We start from the raw sequence: 16,158 nt of genomic DNA on the forward strand, positions 1-16,158 counted from the left end.
TTTTTTTGGTTCTTTAAATCCAAAGCAGATTTTATAGAAAATGTACAGTAATGTTTTCTGCGTGCATACCTAATTTCACAGAGAAAATGTAAAAAAAATATATATATATACAATAATACAGGAGGCATAGGGACATCAATGCAACGTCATGGCTGAGGCACATTAACAAAAACATATAGAAACACAATTTACTTGTAAATGAAACAGTTTTAAATGTGCAAAAACAGACGTTTTTTCATCAGTTTAACAACGAGAGTCCATCATCTCCGGAGGTTTGGTGCTCTCTGGCTCAGCCCCCCCCCAGGCTGGGGTCAGTCTTGACACTGCGCCTTTTTCTCCAGCTTAAGTTTCAGCTCCGATATTGTCGCCAAGGGAACTAGGAAACATCACACGTAAGTCTGGATATGATTTCAGTGTAACTAGATGTTTTCTTAGGAGATCCACTCACTCCTTCCAAAAGTGTCCGAGTTGACCCTCGTCCTCACGTTCGTGTCGCTTGTGGACGCTGGGGAAGAGGAAGATGGCGAGTCGACTGATGATGCGCTGGACAGTTTACGAGGAGCGGGAGTGGGAGGCATCAAGGCTTTCCTAGAGGTGTTTTTCTCTGTGACTGTGGAGATCAGCGCAGAGGGAACGTCAGCGGAGACGTTCCAGCGTTCCAGCCAAGCAGGGACGCCCAGAGACTGAGACGGGGGGACTTACGTGGCTGCAGAGAGGCAGAAACGTCCTCCGTCTTGTCTTCAAACTCTGTCACTGTTTGAACATAGAGCTTCATTAGAAACAGCAGCGGGGGGGAATGAAGTCGCACCTGTTTATCTGGAAGATTTGAGCAGCTGAGTTGAGTGACTGACGGCAGAGTTGTACTCACAGGTGTCGTTCAGGTATATGGGCTCGTCCTCGGGCGATACCGGCGCCGCCTCAGGAGCTGGCAGCCTTAAAGGGACTGAGAAAACAAACCGATTATTGTCGTGAAGGTTGTGACTACAGCTGTCACATCTCGCTCACGAGCTCAGAACCAGCCAGGAGCGGATCACAAACCCAAATCAATACCGATCGCCCGTTAAGAACACGTTCAAATGGTAATATTGCAGCAGGGGGTTCTAAATCCCTCACAGGGCCTGTGGCTCCAACAACCATCAGTCACGAGGCTCTTCGTGATGGAGGGGACTCGCCACGCATCGGCGCCGCCAAAGTCAACCTCCCTGTTTGCACAAGGCTTTGGGGAATCATAACTGCTGCGTACCTGTTGACAGGAATCTAGGTTTATAAACCTATTAACCTTTTTTTTGGGGGGGGGGGTAATATTAGTTATCAGTTCTTCAGCCAGCTGAGAGCCGCTGAAATGCTTGAGCTCATGTTGAGCTCTGTTTCTGTGAGCTCCTTTGTTAAACCAGAACAACCTCCTGCCAGGGGGTAAATCAAAGTACATCTAATTACAGGGACGCTTCAGTCATCTGTCTGATTCGCCAAAGGGCCCAAGGTGAAACTCTGCAGCAGAGAACGTGGACGTCCCAAATACCTGCGCGCGTCACAGGACCAGAGCAAACAGGTTTGACAGCGAACGGCGGCAGCACACTGGAGGCAGTACCTGGTTTGGGGGGCACGGTTGGCGGGACAGGGTTGACGGGCGCCTGCTGAACGCTCTTCTCTCCATTTTCATTATCCGACCAAACAAAAGCTGAAGGAGGAGAGAACTTATTAAAGGGGAGCATCGATCCCATAACAGAGCAAAGCTGTTCCAGACATACAGATGCTCTTCTCGTACGCCTCTTCGAGGATGAGGGGGATCAGGACACCTTCTGTTTTCTCTACTAAAAAAGTGACGACGTCATGTAGTGTGGCACAGGGGATCTGCGCAGAAAAGATCGGACAGAGAAACCTTTCTATTTTAGACCTTGACCTCATCACCACACACAGGTTGCTCCGTCATGACCTGGTTGAGTCCAGGAGAAATGATCCGTCAGCATGTGCAACATGACTGATTCTTAACGTCAATGGAGATTATGCAGATATTAAATAAGAGAGGGCCTGAAGTGGAACCCTGTGGGACTCCACAACATAGAACTATACAAGCTGGCTAACCCGAACCATCGCTCAAGACTTGAACCGGTACAGTTTCAGTCAGATAAAAACATCTGGCAGTACTTGAAGCCATGTTGTATTTTCCACTCACGGGATTTTCCACATCGATGACGAAGCTCCCGTCGTGCTCGCGGGTCACGCGGTAATGCTTGAAAATGGAGCTGAGGGGAACAGAAGAAAAACACAAACGAGTCGATGAGAAGCAAGTCAGAAACACACGTCGGATGCCTTTATCAAGCTTCATTTATCTACTCTGGTTCTGAAGGTAAAGGTCCTACTTCAGCTTGTCGGCTAAGCGTGCTAGCGTACCCGTCCATGTCCTGTCTGGTGGTGACAGCGAAGGTGTTTCCATTGGTGCCCGGCCTCAGCAGCAGGTTGCCTCTCTTGGACTCCCTCTCGAGCAGGATCATCGCTTCCAGACGGGAAACATTGTGGTAACACCTGGAGCCACATCACCCAGAACCCATTTAGAGAGATATTCAAAGCTAAAATGCGTTTTTGTGCTGGGTTGAGCGTCAAAGCCGCGATACTCACATGGGCAGGTGGGTCCGGGGGCTGACGTACGGGTCGGAGCTGGGCGCAGGAAGTGATTGCATCCTCACTTTTTCCTGCTCAATAGCCTCTTTCAGAGTCTGGATCTGACCTGGGAGCAGGTTGACGGAGGACGGTACGGACAGCTGCAGGATGGGGGGGGGGCACGTCCTGTTATACTCGTGCGCTTTTGTTCATTTTATTATTCGTACTTAAGTTGTGTTCAGACCTCAGTGATGGAGTGGATGAAACCCTTCCACAGCTCGCGGGCCTCCGCACTCGGGACCTGCAGACACGAAAGGGGGGCCGTTAGAAGGAAGGAGGAGGTTTTGGAGGGAGTAATCCAGTGTGGTCCAGTGTGGTCCCGGTGTCACGTCCTCACAGTGAGTTTGATGTTTCCATCCTTCATCTGGAGGTTCAGTCGGGCTGCGTCCAAATTCCGATCAGGACTGCTGTCGTCCGTTACCGAGATCAGTCCTCCCAGATCCAGAGCCTCTATGTACTGATCACCCACACACACGCGCACACACACACACACACAGTAAGGTAAGATCCTTTGCAAACGTTTACAGCATCAGGAAGAATTGGAATTGAAGGCTCATCTCTTACGTTGGTGTCTTTCTTGTCATTGAAGAAGAAAAGTGTTTTTCCACACAAACACGCCCACAGTTTTCGAGACGTCTACACGCGCGCGCGCACACACACACACACACACACACACACACACACACACACAGAGAAAAGAACAAAAAACACGTGTATGAAATACTGCTACTGGATCATGATGTTCCACTTCAATCCTGTTATAACAATTCAACATAAATAATTTAGTGACATTTATTAATTTTCTTCCATATATTTCTCAATATCTAGTCCTTTATTACACTAAACTATTTTTAGAGGTCTTCAAACAGTAATGCGCAGCATACTTAAAGAAAACAAATAGAAAGATCAGATAAAAATACATCCTTGTCAGGTAGAGCAGGTGACGTCATGGAAACGCTGACTAATATTACCAGTAAAGATCAGCTGGCCTGCATGTGTCAGGGCTGTTTGAGCTCAGGCCTTTGAAAGTCTGGTCCACAATTTGTCACTCAACTCTAAATGTAAAATGTTCGACACCTGATTGTTGGGACGTAGGCTTCCGCCCCTCAGAGCCGGATGTGCCAGTTTTTATGTTTATTTTCCGACTGCTAATCCTTCCTCTCATCTAACCCAGAAGAGAAGCAGCCAGACCAGTCGCGGAGATGCGGCAGTGCCTGCAAATCTCAAAGTCCACGCATTCTGATGGGAGCGGGCCCCGCGCCGCCCCGCGCCGAGCAAAAACAGTCGCTCCTTCTATTCCTCATTTTTTTCCCTCCATCAATCATTGACAACGAAAGAGGAAGAGTGAAGTGATCCACTCATCCAGGCTGGGCGCCTGCACATCCTGCAGGCCAGTCTCGCTGTGCACCCCTGATTCATTTGATCAAAATCAGATCAAGAAAACCAGTTCATCTGCCTCTCACGCACAGGAGCTGCTCACACAGCTCAACAATTAGCAACAAGTATCAGTTATAAAATAATAATTAATAAAAGCCAACCAGCACATGTAAGAATGTTTGATTACTTATTGACCTTTAACCTATAAGAGCTGCAGGAGTCACCCTTGTGATTTCCTCTTCGGCTACTGCAGCACTGGATTATTTACAACCAAGTATCGGTCCCGTCACCCAGCCACTCGTATTGAGATGTGCTGAAATGTGTTTGCCGACACATTTCCTGATGTTTTGAGAGAAAAAAAAATCTGTGCTAAAGACTGCGAGAGTACCTTATCTTTGAACGACCTCTTCTCCAAAAAGCCTTCGTAATAACAGTGAGGCAGCTGGCTCCTCTGTCGCGCCGTCCTGGTCGCCATCATCAGCAGCAGCAGAGTCACAAACCTCCTCTCTGATGATTAAAGGTGTCCCAAAGTCGACAAGTAGCATATCAGACATATCAGACCGCGCATAAAAACGCTGCAAGCCTCCTCGCTGCTGATTGGTTAAAGCGGGCCAGTGGGCGTGTCTTGGGTAATGTCCACAGGTGAGATCAGGTGGACCAGCGGTGACATAAGAGCTCCAGCATGGGAATCACCTGTCTTTCACGTTTGGTGGTAAAAACCGGTTTCCAAGCAACTACAAATCAACTTCGGGAGTTTTCACTGAGTCAGTTCTCTTCCGTATTGATTAATTGTCTCGGATTAAGTGTCATCATTTTGATGAGCGGTCCATCGATACCGATGACGTCACCGTTGTGATTTATTGAAAGGGAAATGGTGATCATTATCACTGCAGCTCCATCGTGGCTCTCAAAACTAGCCGCGTTTTGCTGCATTTTACAATCAGAATTCCCAGATTCGAGTCCGAAACGTGTACGAACTATATGTCTGTGAAAGGTGGAAGCATTTTAGAAGATTTCGAAATTATAATCTTTTTTTAAATATATAAAATAACAGGATTTAAAAAACGATCTTTTCTTCAGATGTCGCACAGACCCGATATTAGTCTTTGAATTCAGATTCAACAAACAAATAAAAGAGGAAGATGAGTTTTACTTCCTCTTCTGGCACATAGGAGGAACTACTATGAAACCGCAGTTCAACGCCATTGTTAAGTTGTTCCATCTTTATATAACTACAATATGTGAGCAACCTTTTACTTCGTTTTTTCCTTTATTATTTGGGACATGAGTGCCCGAGATTTTTTCCATTGCTCACTGACCAATAATTGAATAAAAGACTGATCCGGACTCTCAACTTGATGGATTGAAACATCATGATCTTGATTGAATCCTTGATCAACCTGATTGAATCATCTGAAACTCCCCAGTCATTATTTGAGTGACGTGCCCAATGACGCAGGTCCCCGCCCACAGCGTGGTGTGCGCATGCGCGTTGGTATCTTGGCGCAGCAGCACCACGGTCAGGACAGGAAAAGTAATTTATCATCGCTGCAAATCTCTGTAGGGTTATTTTAAACAATGGGCAACCGCGACGACGAATATGACTTTTTATTCAAAGGTGAGCAGAAGAGAAACCACGTAGATGGCTTGTTAACTGCTAAGGTCAGCGGAGAAGATGGCTAAGCGAGGGTTAGCATGTTAGCAGCAGTTTGATATCAGCTGGTGGTGGCAGCTAACGGGGATTGGGCTCGAAGCTCTGCTGATGTGTTGTCTGACGTCTAATTGTATCGATCCATACGTTGTCGGGGATTTGGTGTGAATCGGCGTTTTCGAATGGGTTGTCTCTTGCTGCCGGAGATTGACTGAAAGCACCGCTTCGCCTCTCAGAGAGCGGGGCGTATTAGCCATTTAGGCTAGTAGATGCGGTGAAGTTGAGTTGCAAAAATATAGTTTTGCATAGCTGTCATCGGAGATAAGCTGTCCTCATCTGTGAACACGCTGTTCATAATGTAAACGGAGCCCCAATCTGGTGATAATATTAACGAAATCTACCATTATTTGTGGCTTTACGTCATTGGCATCACATGTTAAATATTGATAGCCTTCACACAGCGTGTTTTGGAATGGTTCCATATAGAATCTATATTATAGATTATTGGGTTATGGTTGACGTCATGGCTAAAGTCTGCGCCTCGGCTTCAATCACATGATGGGAGATAACTGACTAATATTAGGTAGGAAGTGAAGCAGTAATTAGCTGATGCCGAGGTGACAAGATAACGCTGTCAATAAATAAAAAGGCACTATTATCGATGTCCAGTTAATCCAGTGCCGAAGAAAACTGGTTCCCAGTCTATTGTTGGTGGCAGGAGATACTGGTAACTGACAAGGACACTGAGGAAATGTCAACTGGTTGTATCCCAGCAGGGCAACACTAACTTTAATGGCAACAGACTGTTAAAAATTAACTAATTTCTGTGTTTATTTTTCTGACAGTTGTACTGATCGGAGACTCTGGAGTCGGGAAGAGTAACCTGCTGTCCCGCTTCACGAGAAATGAGTTCAACCTGGAGAGCAAGAGCACCATCGGGGTGGAGTTCGCCACCCGCAGCATCCAGGTCGACGGCAAGACGATAAAAGCACAAATCTGGGACACGGCTGGACAGGAACGCTACCGAGCCATCACCTCCGCGTGAGCAGCTTCTCCCCCCACGCGCCCTCATTGAAAGAAGGCGGTCGCTGTATTGGTCCCCTCTGTCCTTCCTCCAGGTATTACCGCGGCGCCGTCGGGGCCCTGCTGGTGTACGACATCGCCAAGCACCTGACCTACGAGAACGTGGAGCGCTGGCTGAAAGAGCTGAGGGACCACGCTGACAACAACATCGTCATCATGCTGGTGGGAAACAAGAGCGACCTGCGTCACCTCAGGGCGGTGCCCACCGACGAGGCTCGGGTCTTCGCAGGTGAGTCAAGTTGTACAGCAAACTCAGCACCCGATTGATTTTAACCATCAGAATATGCTTAAAACACATCCTGTCCTCCTTTATTAGAAAAGAACACTCTCTCCTTTATTGAGACGTCTGCTTTGGACTCCACAAATGTAGAAGAAGCCTTCAAGAACATCCTCACAGGTCTGACAGAACCCGTCACAACATCTCGGCTGCACACACACTCAAACACAAACATTCTGATGTGCACGTCTGGATTTGCCTCCACAGAAATCTACCGCATCGTGTCACAGAAGCAGATAGCGGACAGATCCGCTCACGACGAGTCTCCAGGCAACAATGTGGTGGACATCAGTGTCCCCCCAACCACCGATGGGCAAAAAGGCAACAAACTACAGTGCTGCCAGTGACGCCCGGCTGCTTTCATCCTCCATGTTTTCACATCGACCAGTGCACTTTTCTTTATTTTCGGTTCTGCTCGTGGCCAACTTCACTCCATCCTTCAGTTTTTTTAGGTTGTTTTTTTTGCCTTTGTGTGTTTTGTACATTACCTTTGAACTCGCTATTCTCTGAGAGCAAACTTCAGGAAGCCTTTTCAGAAAGTTAATGTGAAGCGTGGCAGCTGTCCGCTGTGCTCCTTACGCGTGTCTGGACCCAACCGGTTCAGGTGAGGTTTAAATGGCTACCACTAGATGGTGCTGTGTAAATAAACTACCGACAACTTAATTCTAATCTGGTGAAGCAGTATTACAGTGTGATAGCGCGGTTCTTCACTCATTCATGCCAAAACAATTTTGTATTTATTCAAGAATATTTGGCTTAAGTTGTCATCGTTTTACATTCTGTTTAATAACTATACATTTACAATAAAAGTCTTGACAAAATAAACGTGTACGCATTCCTGATGAACATCTTTTTTAAGATCTTTGTCTTGTTTTATTAAGGAATCTGACTCATTTTGCGACATTTTGATGAAGTTACCAGAACAAGGGGCCATATTTGGCCTTTCTGAATGAGCCATCTTATAAATTAATACCTAATTTTGCCCACGTGAGTTTTTTTGGAAGCTATGCGTCAGTCTGCCCAACCAGGGCTGTGCAGGATATTCTGCACTGGTGTTTACCCAGCTAAGCTGCTTATATTCTAAATGATGCTCTAAAGATGGAGCAGCAAAAATTGACACCAGCAGTTGTTTTTCCACATCAGGATTAATAAACTGCAGCTGTACGCCATAATAGCATCGGTGACACTGGACTGAGAGGATCAACAGTCGGATCAGGGGGAGCCAGCCGCCGTTTATCCCGTTTTTTATCTGCAAAAACACATTTCACGGCCGACCTCAGCAGCTCCTACTCAAAAATATAATCTAGAAAAATCTCAGCAAGGTTGTACAAATGACCTGAAAAAAGTTATGTATTAAATCGCACAGCATAAATAACACAACATGTTTATTTGCATACAATCAAAGCAATGATTTAAAATCCCTTTAAGTGCTGAAGCTACACAACAAAAACAACAACAGAGTCTTGGGAGAGGCGCGGCTCCTGGTCGTGTGGCTCCTGGTCGTCTCGGCAACGTCCGGTCAGAAACGACCACAGTGCTGGTCACATCCCACGTCTTAACCTTTTAAATAACTGCAGCTCACAGATCTGACGCCCGGCCTAAAGCCTTTACAGGACAAACAGTGGACGATCAAATGTCTCGTAAGCCGATAAGCCCCCCCCCCCACAGGATGGAAATGTTCTGGGAGAAAACAAAAACACTGCTGGGGCGACACAAAGCCGCGGAGCAGCTGTTGCTCTTCCCGCCAAACAGTGACGACGAGGAGGGTCGACACTCTGCTTCAGTGATGTCACAAAATAGGACGATAAGGAAGCGAGTGACATCAGAATTGCTGGTGCTCGTGTCTGTACCACAGTGGGAGGAGGCGTCTTCGCTAAAACCTCATTTCAGACGCGCAAAGAAGGTCCGGAGTGTTTCGATTCTGGGTGCCGGGCGGCATCGGCCTCTCCGCAGCGTGTGGAAACGTCCCCCTACGGGACGTTTGTCCGACCAGAGCTATGAGACACCAGAGAGCCATCAGCGGTGCCTTGCAAAACCATAATAACAGTCCTTTACAACCCTTTTTAGAACAATGAGTGGTGTCTGTCCGCAGCCAGCGAGGACCCGTCAGCTGTTTGGGGTCCTGCTCCTACCTACAGGCATCAACTTGTCTATGAGGAGACGGTTCTCGCCATTCAGGCCTCTTTCCTGGGCCCACGACTGCGCTTAAGAAGTCAAGCAAGTCCTGGTTAAAAATAAGGAAAAGAGCAACGAACAAAGCAAGTGCTGCTCTAAAGGCCGTGAGGGGTCAGCCCCCGCCCCGGCGCCTCGACGCTGCCCCACTCGTCCTCATACTATACTCTCGCTGGCCGACTTCTTCATCAGTTTGGTAGACAGCAGAGAGTGCTGGGAAGAGCTGGACTCCCTCGTTTCGGGAACGAGCAGACGCACTTTCTGGTTCGTTCTCCTCCACTCGGAATACAGCTGGCAGTGGTAGCGGAAGGACACCTGCACAGGACGGAGGGGGGGGGGGGGGGGGGTCGTTAGGTTGCTGCTCTACGGGCTCGCAGTGGTGGATCCGTAGGAAGTGACATTTACCAGAGTCCACAGGACGTAGATGGTGAAGAGCGCGATGGTGAGGGTGATGAGCCCCACGGCCTGCAGCCAGCTCCCCAGCTGGAGATGGTCCTGGGCGCCCTTCAGACACAACCAGCCCGAAATGGCTGCTAGCGGCGTGATGAACAGGAAGCACACCATGTCGCAGAACAGCGTCCTCTTCTCGTTAAGGGTGCCGGGCTCCTGCAGCCACTGAGGAATCAAAAGCAGGATGAAGGGAGGGGGGGGGTAAATGTGATGAGTCAGGCTGCCAGGAGGTGGCGAGCACGCGAGAACAGCGCAGACTCAGACGAACAGCCTCCACTGTGACGCCGGAACGTTTGAGAAGCCTTAAACTCTGAAGGACCTTTGAGAGACACCCTTTGGTGACCGTTCAGCCGATTCAAACGTTCGAGCGCCACTGACCGCCATCGGGACCGCGTCTCACTCCTGCACCGAAGCGGGACGACCTCCGTTACCTCTGTGAGCGGCCGCGGCCGCCGCTCGATGCTGAACTCCGTGTGGCAGAGCTCGCAGTAGCTGGTGTTGGAGGACGACAGCCACTTCTCCAGGCAGCTCTTGTGCACCGTGCCCAGCGTGCCTGTGCAGTAGCACGGGGACAGCAGCCCCTCGCTGATGCCTCCTTCGTGGCAAATGCGGCAGATGGGGCCGTCGCTGAGGGTGGGGGGGGGGGCGACGCACGTAGAGAGAAAAGAAAAGAACCAGATGAGGTTTGGACGTGAGTGCTGCTATTGTGCTCATGGTCGACACATTTGAATACAACATTAAACACTGTTAAACACATCTTCCATGTTCTAAAGGAGGCCTCACCTCTGCGCGCCCGCGGGTTTGAGCACCGAGGACAGCAGGTGTCCGTCCAACGCCGTGACCTGGGTGACGTACAGCGGCTGGCACCCGTCGCCGCCGCCCTCCTCCACATTCTTCCACAGGCCGGTGCTGCCGGCGCAGTCACACAGGGAGCCGGGCAGGTGGCAACAGCCCCTCGTAGTCATGGCTGCGGAGGGGAGAGGGTTCGGAGCGGGAAAGGTCGGAGGTCGAGGACGAGTACGGCGGCGAGATAGCTCGGCTCTGCGCAGGTGGAGGAACCTCAAGTTTCTAGAAAACAAGACATTTACATTAAATGACTCTGCGTTTTATCTCGTCACAAGACGTCTCTGGGTTTCCTGGTTTGTGTTTCCAGGAAGGCAGCCTGGCGCTGGGCCAGTAGCTCCGAGCAGCTGGTAGACATAAAAAAAGACATCAGCGTGCTGGAGGCGCAGCAGAGTGATAAACAGCTGCCTCCTCTCTGATAACCCTTCGCCTCAGATAAGAGAAGACGGACGCATGCGCTGCAGCTCCAGTCATTCTTGCACACGCCGCCTGTAATGGACATTTAAAAAACCCAAAAGGTACATCCCATAAGGAAGGAGGCAACATGTCACTCACAAGCTGGGCTCTTGTTGGGATGTGGCCTTTACCAGGTGTGGCGGGGGGCGAACAAACTCCAGTGATAGTTTAAGGCTTTTTTCCTCACACGATTGGTTATAAATTTTCTAAAAATAATCAAGTCTATAAAATGCAAAGTCTGTCTGACACAGAAAAAGAGGCACAAATATAATGTATAAAGGAAACGGGCCATCAGCACATCAGTTTATCTTCATTTAGCCCTTTATTGAATGGAAATATTTGTACATTTAAGGTTAATATTAGCTAACATGAACTTAAATGGGGAGGAATTGTTATGGAAATGAATCGACGCCTGCTTGGTTTTGAACTTTGTGATGAATTGGGACGTAAGTGGCACCTGAACATGTTTGTGTGGCGGCATTACAGCGTACTTACGCAACACTGGAACAACACTGGGGGGTGTTTAAGACGCACAATCCCTGACCCAGAAAAACAAAGGATAGCCCCCAAAATGAAGACAACATGTAGGGCTCTTTTAAAGGTTTGGATGATGAGACACACTCGGTCGGGCCGTCCTGGAATGTGTTCAGAACTTGACTGATGCTCGAGAATTTATTGGAAATCCCTGGAAGAGCCGACAGGAAGCAAAACTGGGACCACAAGCAGCACAATGGCCTTTCTTCTGCCATGAAATGGAACACTTAATAATCATGACCTTTCATTCTCGTGAGCTTCCTTTCAGCATTCACACCTTTCATCCTCAATAGGAAACTTCTTCATCCTTTAAACTGTCAAATACACAAGTGCATGACCTTTGTAACCCCCCCCCCCCCATTCCTTACATTAAATAAGGCACATTGGCATGTTTTTAACGATGTAGGGTGACACTTTCAAACCAAGAACGACCTCAAAAGCCGCGTAAACAGACCGTAAACCTGTGGCACCACATCAACTCACACCCCACCACCAAAAGTCCCGTTTGCATCGGTACCAACCTCGCACCTCTCCGGGGGGGGGGGAGAAAGACACTTGAAACTACGATGGGAGACACTTCAATGGGCAGCAGAAGAGGCGACCCTTGCACCGTGCGTTCCCTCCTGGAGCTGCCGATGAAGTGAACCGGTACCAGCCGTGACCCAGACAAGCAGCCCCCCACAACCGTGACCCCCACCCCCACACAGGCTCGCCATAGTCCCGAGAAAGGACTTGTGTATCGGACACATTCCCCATCGGCTGGCTCCTCCAGCTAGCTGCTAGCCCTGCAGAACACATGAAAACACGCACTCACTCCGCGTCCTCTCCTTCTCACTGGTACTTCTGGGTCCGGGTCACCGTGAAGTCTCGGCCTTTTCCCCCGGCTTTCATTTTCTGTCGTCGGTCTGTGCGTAACGGAGGCGTTTGGAAGCGAAAGTGGCGCTAGCTAGCGGCTGATAGCGAGCAGCTGATAAGACCCAACAGACCAGACCTCCGCTTTAAAGGTTCTCCAGAGGATCATCACCGGGTGTCTGCTCTCTGCTGCGGTGGACACGACAACCCCGGGGGCCAGAAGCACCGCCCGGGTGGCTTTAAATAAGCCTGGGAATGACAGCAGCTTGAGAGGGAGGGGCGGCAACATCACATCCGCGCCGCAGACGCGATCAAAGGAACAAAGGAAGCGAATAAATGCTGCGGAAACGGTCTAGTTGTGCTTAGAAGAGCACATAGTGATAGAAAAAGATGAACTTCACACGATTCTGGTGGTCAGAGCGACTCCTGAGACGCAAAACGAGGTGGGAGCACAGAAAAGACGGCACCTCTGCTGGTTATTGGAGAAGTTTAGGTTTATTCATGACTCCGTGGTTTGTGAGTAGTGCAGAAGTAGCAAAACATGTTTACATTTGCGGTCTTGACACCCCCCCCCACCCATCAGTCACACGAGAGAACATCTGTCCCAGGTGAGCCAATCAACCATGCAGATGTTTTGCATCTCTGGCTTTCAGTTCCATGTTGGCCTTTAAAGTGGCCGAGTGAAGGAGCGGTTCTGTTCAAACCGGCTGTTTACAATAAAGGGCTCAAACCGATGAAATGCAAAGACATCCGGCTTAATGATTTTCTTTTTCCTGAGCACAAAGCTTGATTCCGCGTCCTCCCGCCAGCAGTCAAATCACACAGCACAATTTTTTACATTGATTTCGCCACACAGCATGACAGATCATTCATAAGAGCCCTGATTATGTCGCCAGACACAGCGATGAAATGCAACCGTAGCAGCCTGGAACCTGCTGGGGGACAGCTGATGGAGACGGCGTCCGTCTCCTTTGGTTTCTGTTCAAATGAAGACGCTCCGATTGTTCCGCCCTCGCCCACGCAGAGCCGCCACCAGCTCTTGCTAATTTCCGCCGGGTTCGGAGAATAAAATCACAATTACAGAGGCAAACAGAGACTCCAGAGTGCATGAGGGATATTCTGGGTTTGTCCTCTCCTGCACCCTGGTTGCATGAAAGGGGGAGAAAAAAAAAATCAGGCAGTTGGAGATGGGAGCAGAAAAAAAAGGGGCCATTTTCTGGAGAAGAAATGGAGGCAGAAACCACAGGAAGCAGTGACACACAGGTAGAGGGATCCCTCACAGTTCCTTCACGAGGAGCGGGTCAAGGGGACCATCAAGGCTGCTTAAATTAGAAAGAATTCGCTGGCTACAGCTTTGGGATCAATCTCGCGACAACATGCAGCTCTGACCCTCTTCAGGCGTATGATCAACCCAGGATATGGTTTCATTTTATTTTCAGACTCCGTTGAAATCAGAGGAAGACAAAAGAAACGAGAAGAAAGCAGCAGGGAGGAATGTCAGATAAAAGAGTCCGAGAAGAGTGAACCCGTGAGGGAATCGAGACGACAGCAGTGTGACAGCTGATCTAAACCAGAGAAGAAGAGTGGAAAAACTGACTGAAAGTCAAACAAAAAAAGAAAAGAGCATGAGCGTCACTGGCTTTGGCAGCAGGGGAGTTTGCCTCCTCTCTGGCTGTCTGTGGTTGGGGGGAGGCTTATGTCCACTACATTGTTGCCTGGAGACTCATCGTGTCCGGATCTGTCCGATATTTGCTTCTGAGATACGATGCGGTAGATTTCTGTGAGAGGGGAAAGAGAGTGAGGTATTATTCTAGAAGATTTCCAGTGTTGTGACGTCTTCGCTGTTGCTACCTGTGAGGATGTTCTTGAAGGCTTCTTCTACGTTTGTGGAGTCCAAAGCAGACGTCTCAATAAAGGAGAGAGTGTTCTTTTCTGAAGATGCAGACAGAGTGGATTGAGTGGTCACGCCTGGGATTAAGTCTTTGTTTATTACCGCCGATGTGCTGCAGCGACCCTCACCTGCAAACGCCCGAGCCTCGTCGGTGGGCACCGCCCTGAGGTGACGCAGGTCGCTCTTGTTTCCCACCAGCATGATGACGATGTTGTTGTCAGCGTGGTCCCTCAGCTCTTTCAGCCAGCGCTCCACGTTCTCGTAGGTCAGGTGCTTGGCGATGTCGTACACCAGCAGGGCCCCGACGGCGCCGCGGTAATACCTGGAGGAAGGACAGAGGGGACCAATACAGCGACCGCATTCTTTCAATGAGGGCGCGTGGGGGGAGAAGCTGCTCACGCGGAGGTGATGGCTCGGTAGCGTTCCTGTCCAGCCGTGTCCCAGATTTGTGCTTTTATCGTCTTGCCGTCGACCTGGATGCTGCGGGTGGCGAACTCCACCCCGATGGTGCTCTTGCTCTCCAGGTTGAACTCATTTCTCGTGAAGCGGGACAGCAGGTTACTCTTCCCGACTCCAGAGTCTCCGATCAGTACAACTGCCAAAACAGCCCCACAAAGACGACAACAAATGAGCCCAAACACACGCTACAAGATTGCTGATGACACTCCCAACCTTTGCTTACTGCATTTTAGATTAACTTGGTCGTATTATTAGCAGTAGAACTTAGTATTGCTATTATGCAAGTTTTTTTCTAAAATGAAACAAATACTAATGATTTTATTAGTTCATGTCAGTGTTGTGCTACTGTTTGTAGGGTGACGTCACCTCTACAGTAATCTTATTACGCATACTAATGACACAATAAGGTGTACACACACGTTATGCTTCCGGGTTTCCAAAATAAACTGACAAGTGGCATGTCACGGCATTCTTATACGATTTAAAATGCTTCTTATATGGAAATTGAAGCGATTGAAGCTCACTACTACACAGAACAGGGTCGATCGGAAGCTGCGAATCAAGTTTAGAGGGATGTCAACAAGTTAGCTCAGCAGCGTTAGCATCGCTGTTAAATGAAATGAGAAATAACAATAAATCCGCGTAAGACTTGGGCTTTTGCTAGTCTGCCTTTAACAGCGCTCCGCGTTACACCTACGCAAGCCGATAAAGTTAAGCGTAAGGACGTATCAGGTGACATTATATTGCGGACAATAAGCTGCCATATTAGCATGTTAGCTGACGTATTTAGCCACCTATCGATTTACCTGGCCTTAGCCTGCCAAGTCAAATTCCATCACTGTATTGTATCGCAATGGGGAGCTTACATAAAGACAGCTATAAACGATCAAAGACAAAATACTGTAGCACAACACAGAGTAATAGTGACCTCTAATTTGTAAAGAGTGGATCGCTAAAGGGTAAACAGCTATCATGTTACCAATTTCCACTTTGCTAACGTTACTAGTGGAGCTAACTTTAGCATCAGCGATGGCTTAGTTCACTTCCTTAGTTCGTCCCACTGCCCCCGAACAAACGGAGGAAGCGCGCTGTCATTCGCGTACCTCCGAGTAAAATTACCTTTGAAAAGGTAGTCGTATTCATCATCACGGGTTCCCATTGTAGAAGACTGTTTTTGGTACTTTTGCGTACTTTCCCACCACACAGAAGCAACTTCTCTCACCGGTAGCTAGTAGACACCGCCTTCAAGGAAGAGCAGCAGCACGTGAGTTTAAGAGACCTGATTTTCCACCAATGGGAACCGTTGTTTAATTGACTGACACATACATGAGCCAATCAGATACGACCTGTCAGTTTTTCGACCAATCGCGATCCGTTTAAGAAACCACGACGAGTCACGACACCCTTTGTTCTTCAAACGTCCACGCCCTGCGTCTCCTCAGCGACCAATACTTT

The 16,158-nt window shown here is 48.8% G+C and overlaps 4 protein-coding genes across 6 annotated transcripts; 1 reads left to right on the top strand and 3 right to left on the bottom strand.

Annotated features, from left to right (window-relative positions):
* Window positions 1–4,639, bottom strand: LOC101071159 (signal-transducing adaptor protein 1-like). Its single transcript, XM_003974087.3, has 13 exons — window positions 4,424–4,639; window positions 3,223–3,294; window positions 2,996–3,115; window positions 2,843–2,899; window positions 2,617–2,759; window positions 2,392–2,523; window positions 2,174–2,243; window positions 1,749–1,851; window positions 1,589–1,678; window positions 869–943; window positions 703–753; window positions 449–610; window positions 1–376 (listed from the first exon to the last, which is right to left on the bottom strand). The coding sequence occupies exons 1-13, from the start codon at window positions 4,511–4,513 to the stop codon at window positions 312–314; spliced, it is 1,230 nt and encodes a 409-aa protein (XP_003974136.2). The 5' UTR covers window positions 4,514–4,639; the 3' UTR covers window positions 1–311.
* A 63-nt stretch (window positions 4,640–4,702) lies between these two features.
* Window positions 4,703–7,863, top strand: LOC101074373 (ras-related protein Rab-11B). Of its 2 annotated transcripts, none has more exons than XM_011614706.2 (5): window positions 4,703–4,799; window positions 6,532–6,727; window positions 6,805–6,998; window positions 7,086–7,166; window positions 7,254–7,863. In XM_011614706.2, exons 1-5 carry the CDS (start codon window positions 4,718–4,720, stop codon window positions 7,391–7,393), a joined length of 693 nt encoding a protein of 230 aa, XP_011613008.1. In that variant the 5' UTR covers window positions 4,703–4,717; the 3' UTR covers window positions 7,394–7,863. The 2 variants fall into 2 exon arrangements, with proteins under 2 accessions (XP_011613008.1, XP_003974067.1); XM_003974018.3 differs by lacking the exon at window positions 4,703–4,799 and adding an exon at window positions 5,496–5,653.
* A 515-nt stretch (window positions 7,864–8,378) lies between these two features.
* On the bottom strand, window positions 8,379–12,707 carry marchf2 (membrane-associated ring finger (C3HC4) 2). Of its 2 annotated transcripts, none has more exons than XM_003974017.3 (5): window positions 12,316–12,707; window positions 10,452–10,736; window positions 10,100–10,295; window positions 9,624–9,833; window positions 8,379–9,533 (listed from the first exon to the last, which is right to left on the bottom strand). In XM_003974017.3, exons 2-5 carry the CDS (start codon window positions 10,631–10,633, stop codon window positions 9,375–9,377), a joined length of 747 nt encoding a protein of 248 aa, XP_003974066.2. In that variant the 5' UTR covers window positions 10,634–10,736; window positions 12,316–12,707; the 3' UTR covers window positions 8,379–9,374. The 2 variants fall into 2 exon arrangements, with proteins under 2 accessions (XP_003974066.2, XP_011613007.2); XM_011614705.2 differs by having other exon boundaries at window positions 12,312–12,707.
* A 122-nt stretch (window positions 12,708–12,829) lies between these two features.
* On the bottom strand, window positions 12,830–15,969 carry LOC101073928 (ras-related protein Rab-11B-like). The gene is made up of 5 exons (XM_003974016.3): window positions 15,823–15,969; window positions 14,644–14,839; window positions 14,373–14,566; window positions 14,205–14,285; window positions 12,830–14,131 (listed from the first exon to the last, which is right to left on the bottom strand). The coding sequence occupies exons 1-5, from the start codon at window positions 15,860–15,862 to the stop codon at window positions 13,986–13,988; spliced, it is 657 nt and encodes a 218-aa protein (XP_003974065.1). The 5' UTR covers window positions 15,863–15,969; the 3' UTR covers window positions 12,830–13,985.
* Window positions 15,970–16,158: the final 189 nt, after the last annotated feature.

This window comes from Takifugu rubripes, chromosome 20 (assembly GCF_901000725.2).
Source record: "Takifugu rubripes chromosome 20, fTakRub1.2, whole genome shotgun sequence".
Lineage (NCBI taxonomy): Eukaryota > Metazoa > Chordata > Actinopteri > Tetraodontiformes > Tetraodontidae > Takifugu > Takifugu rubripes.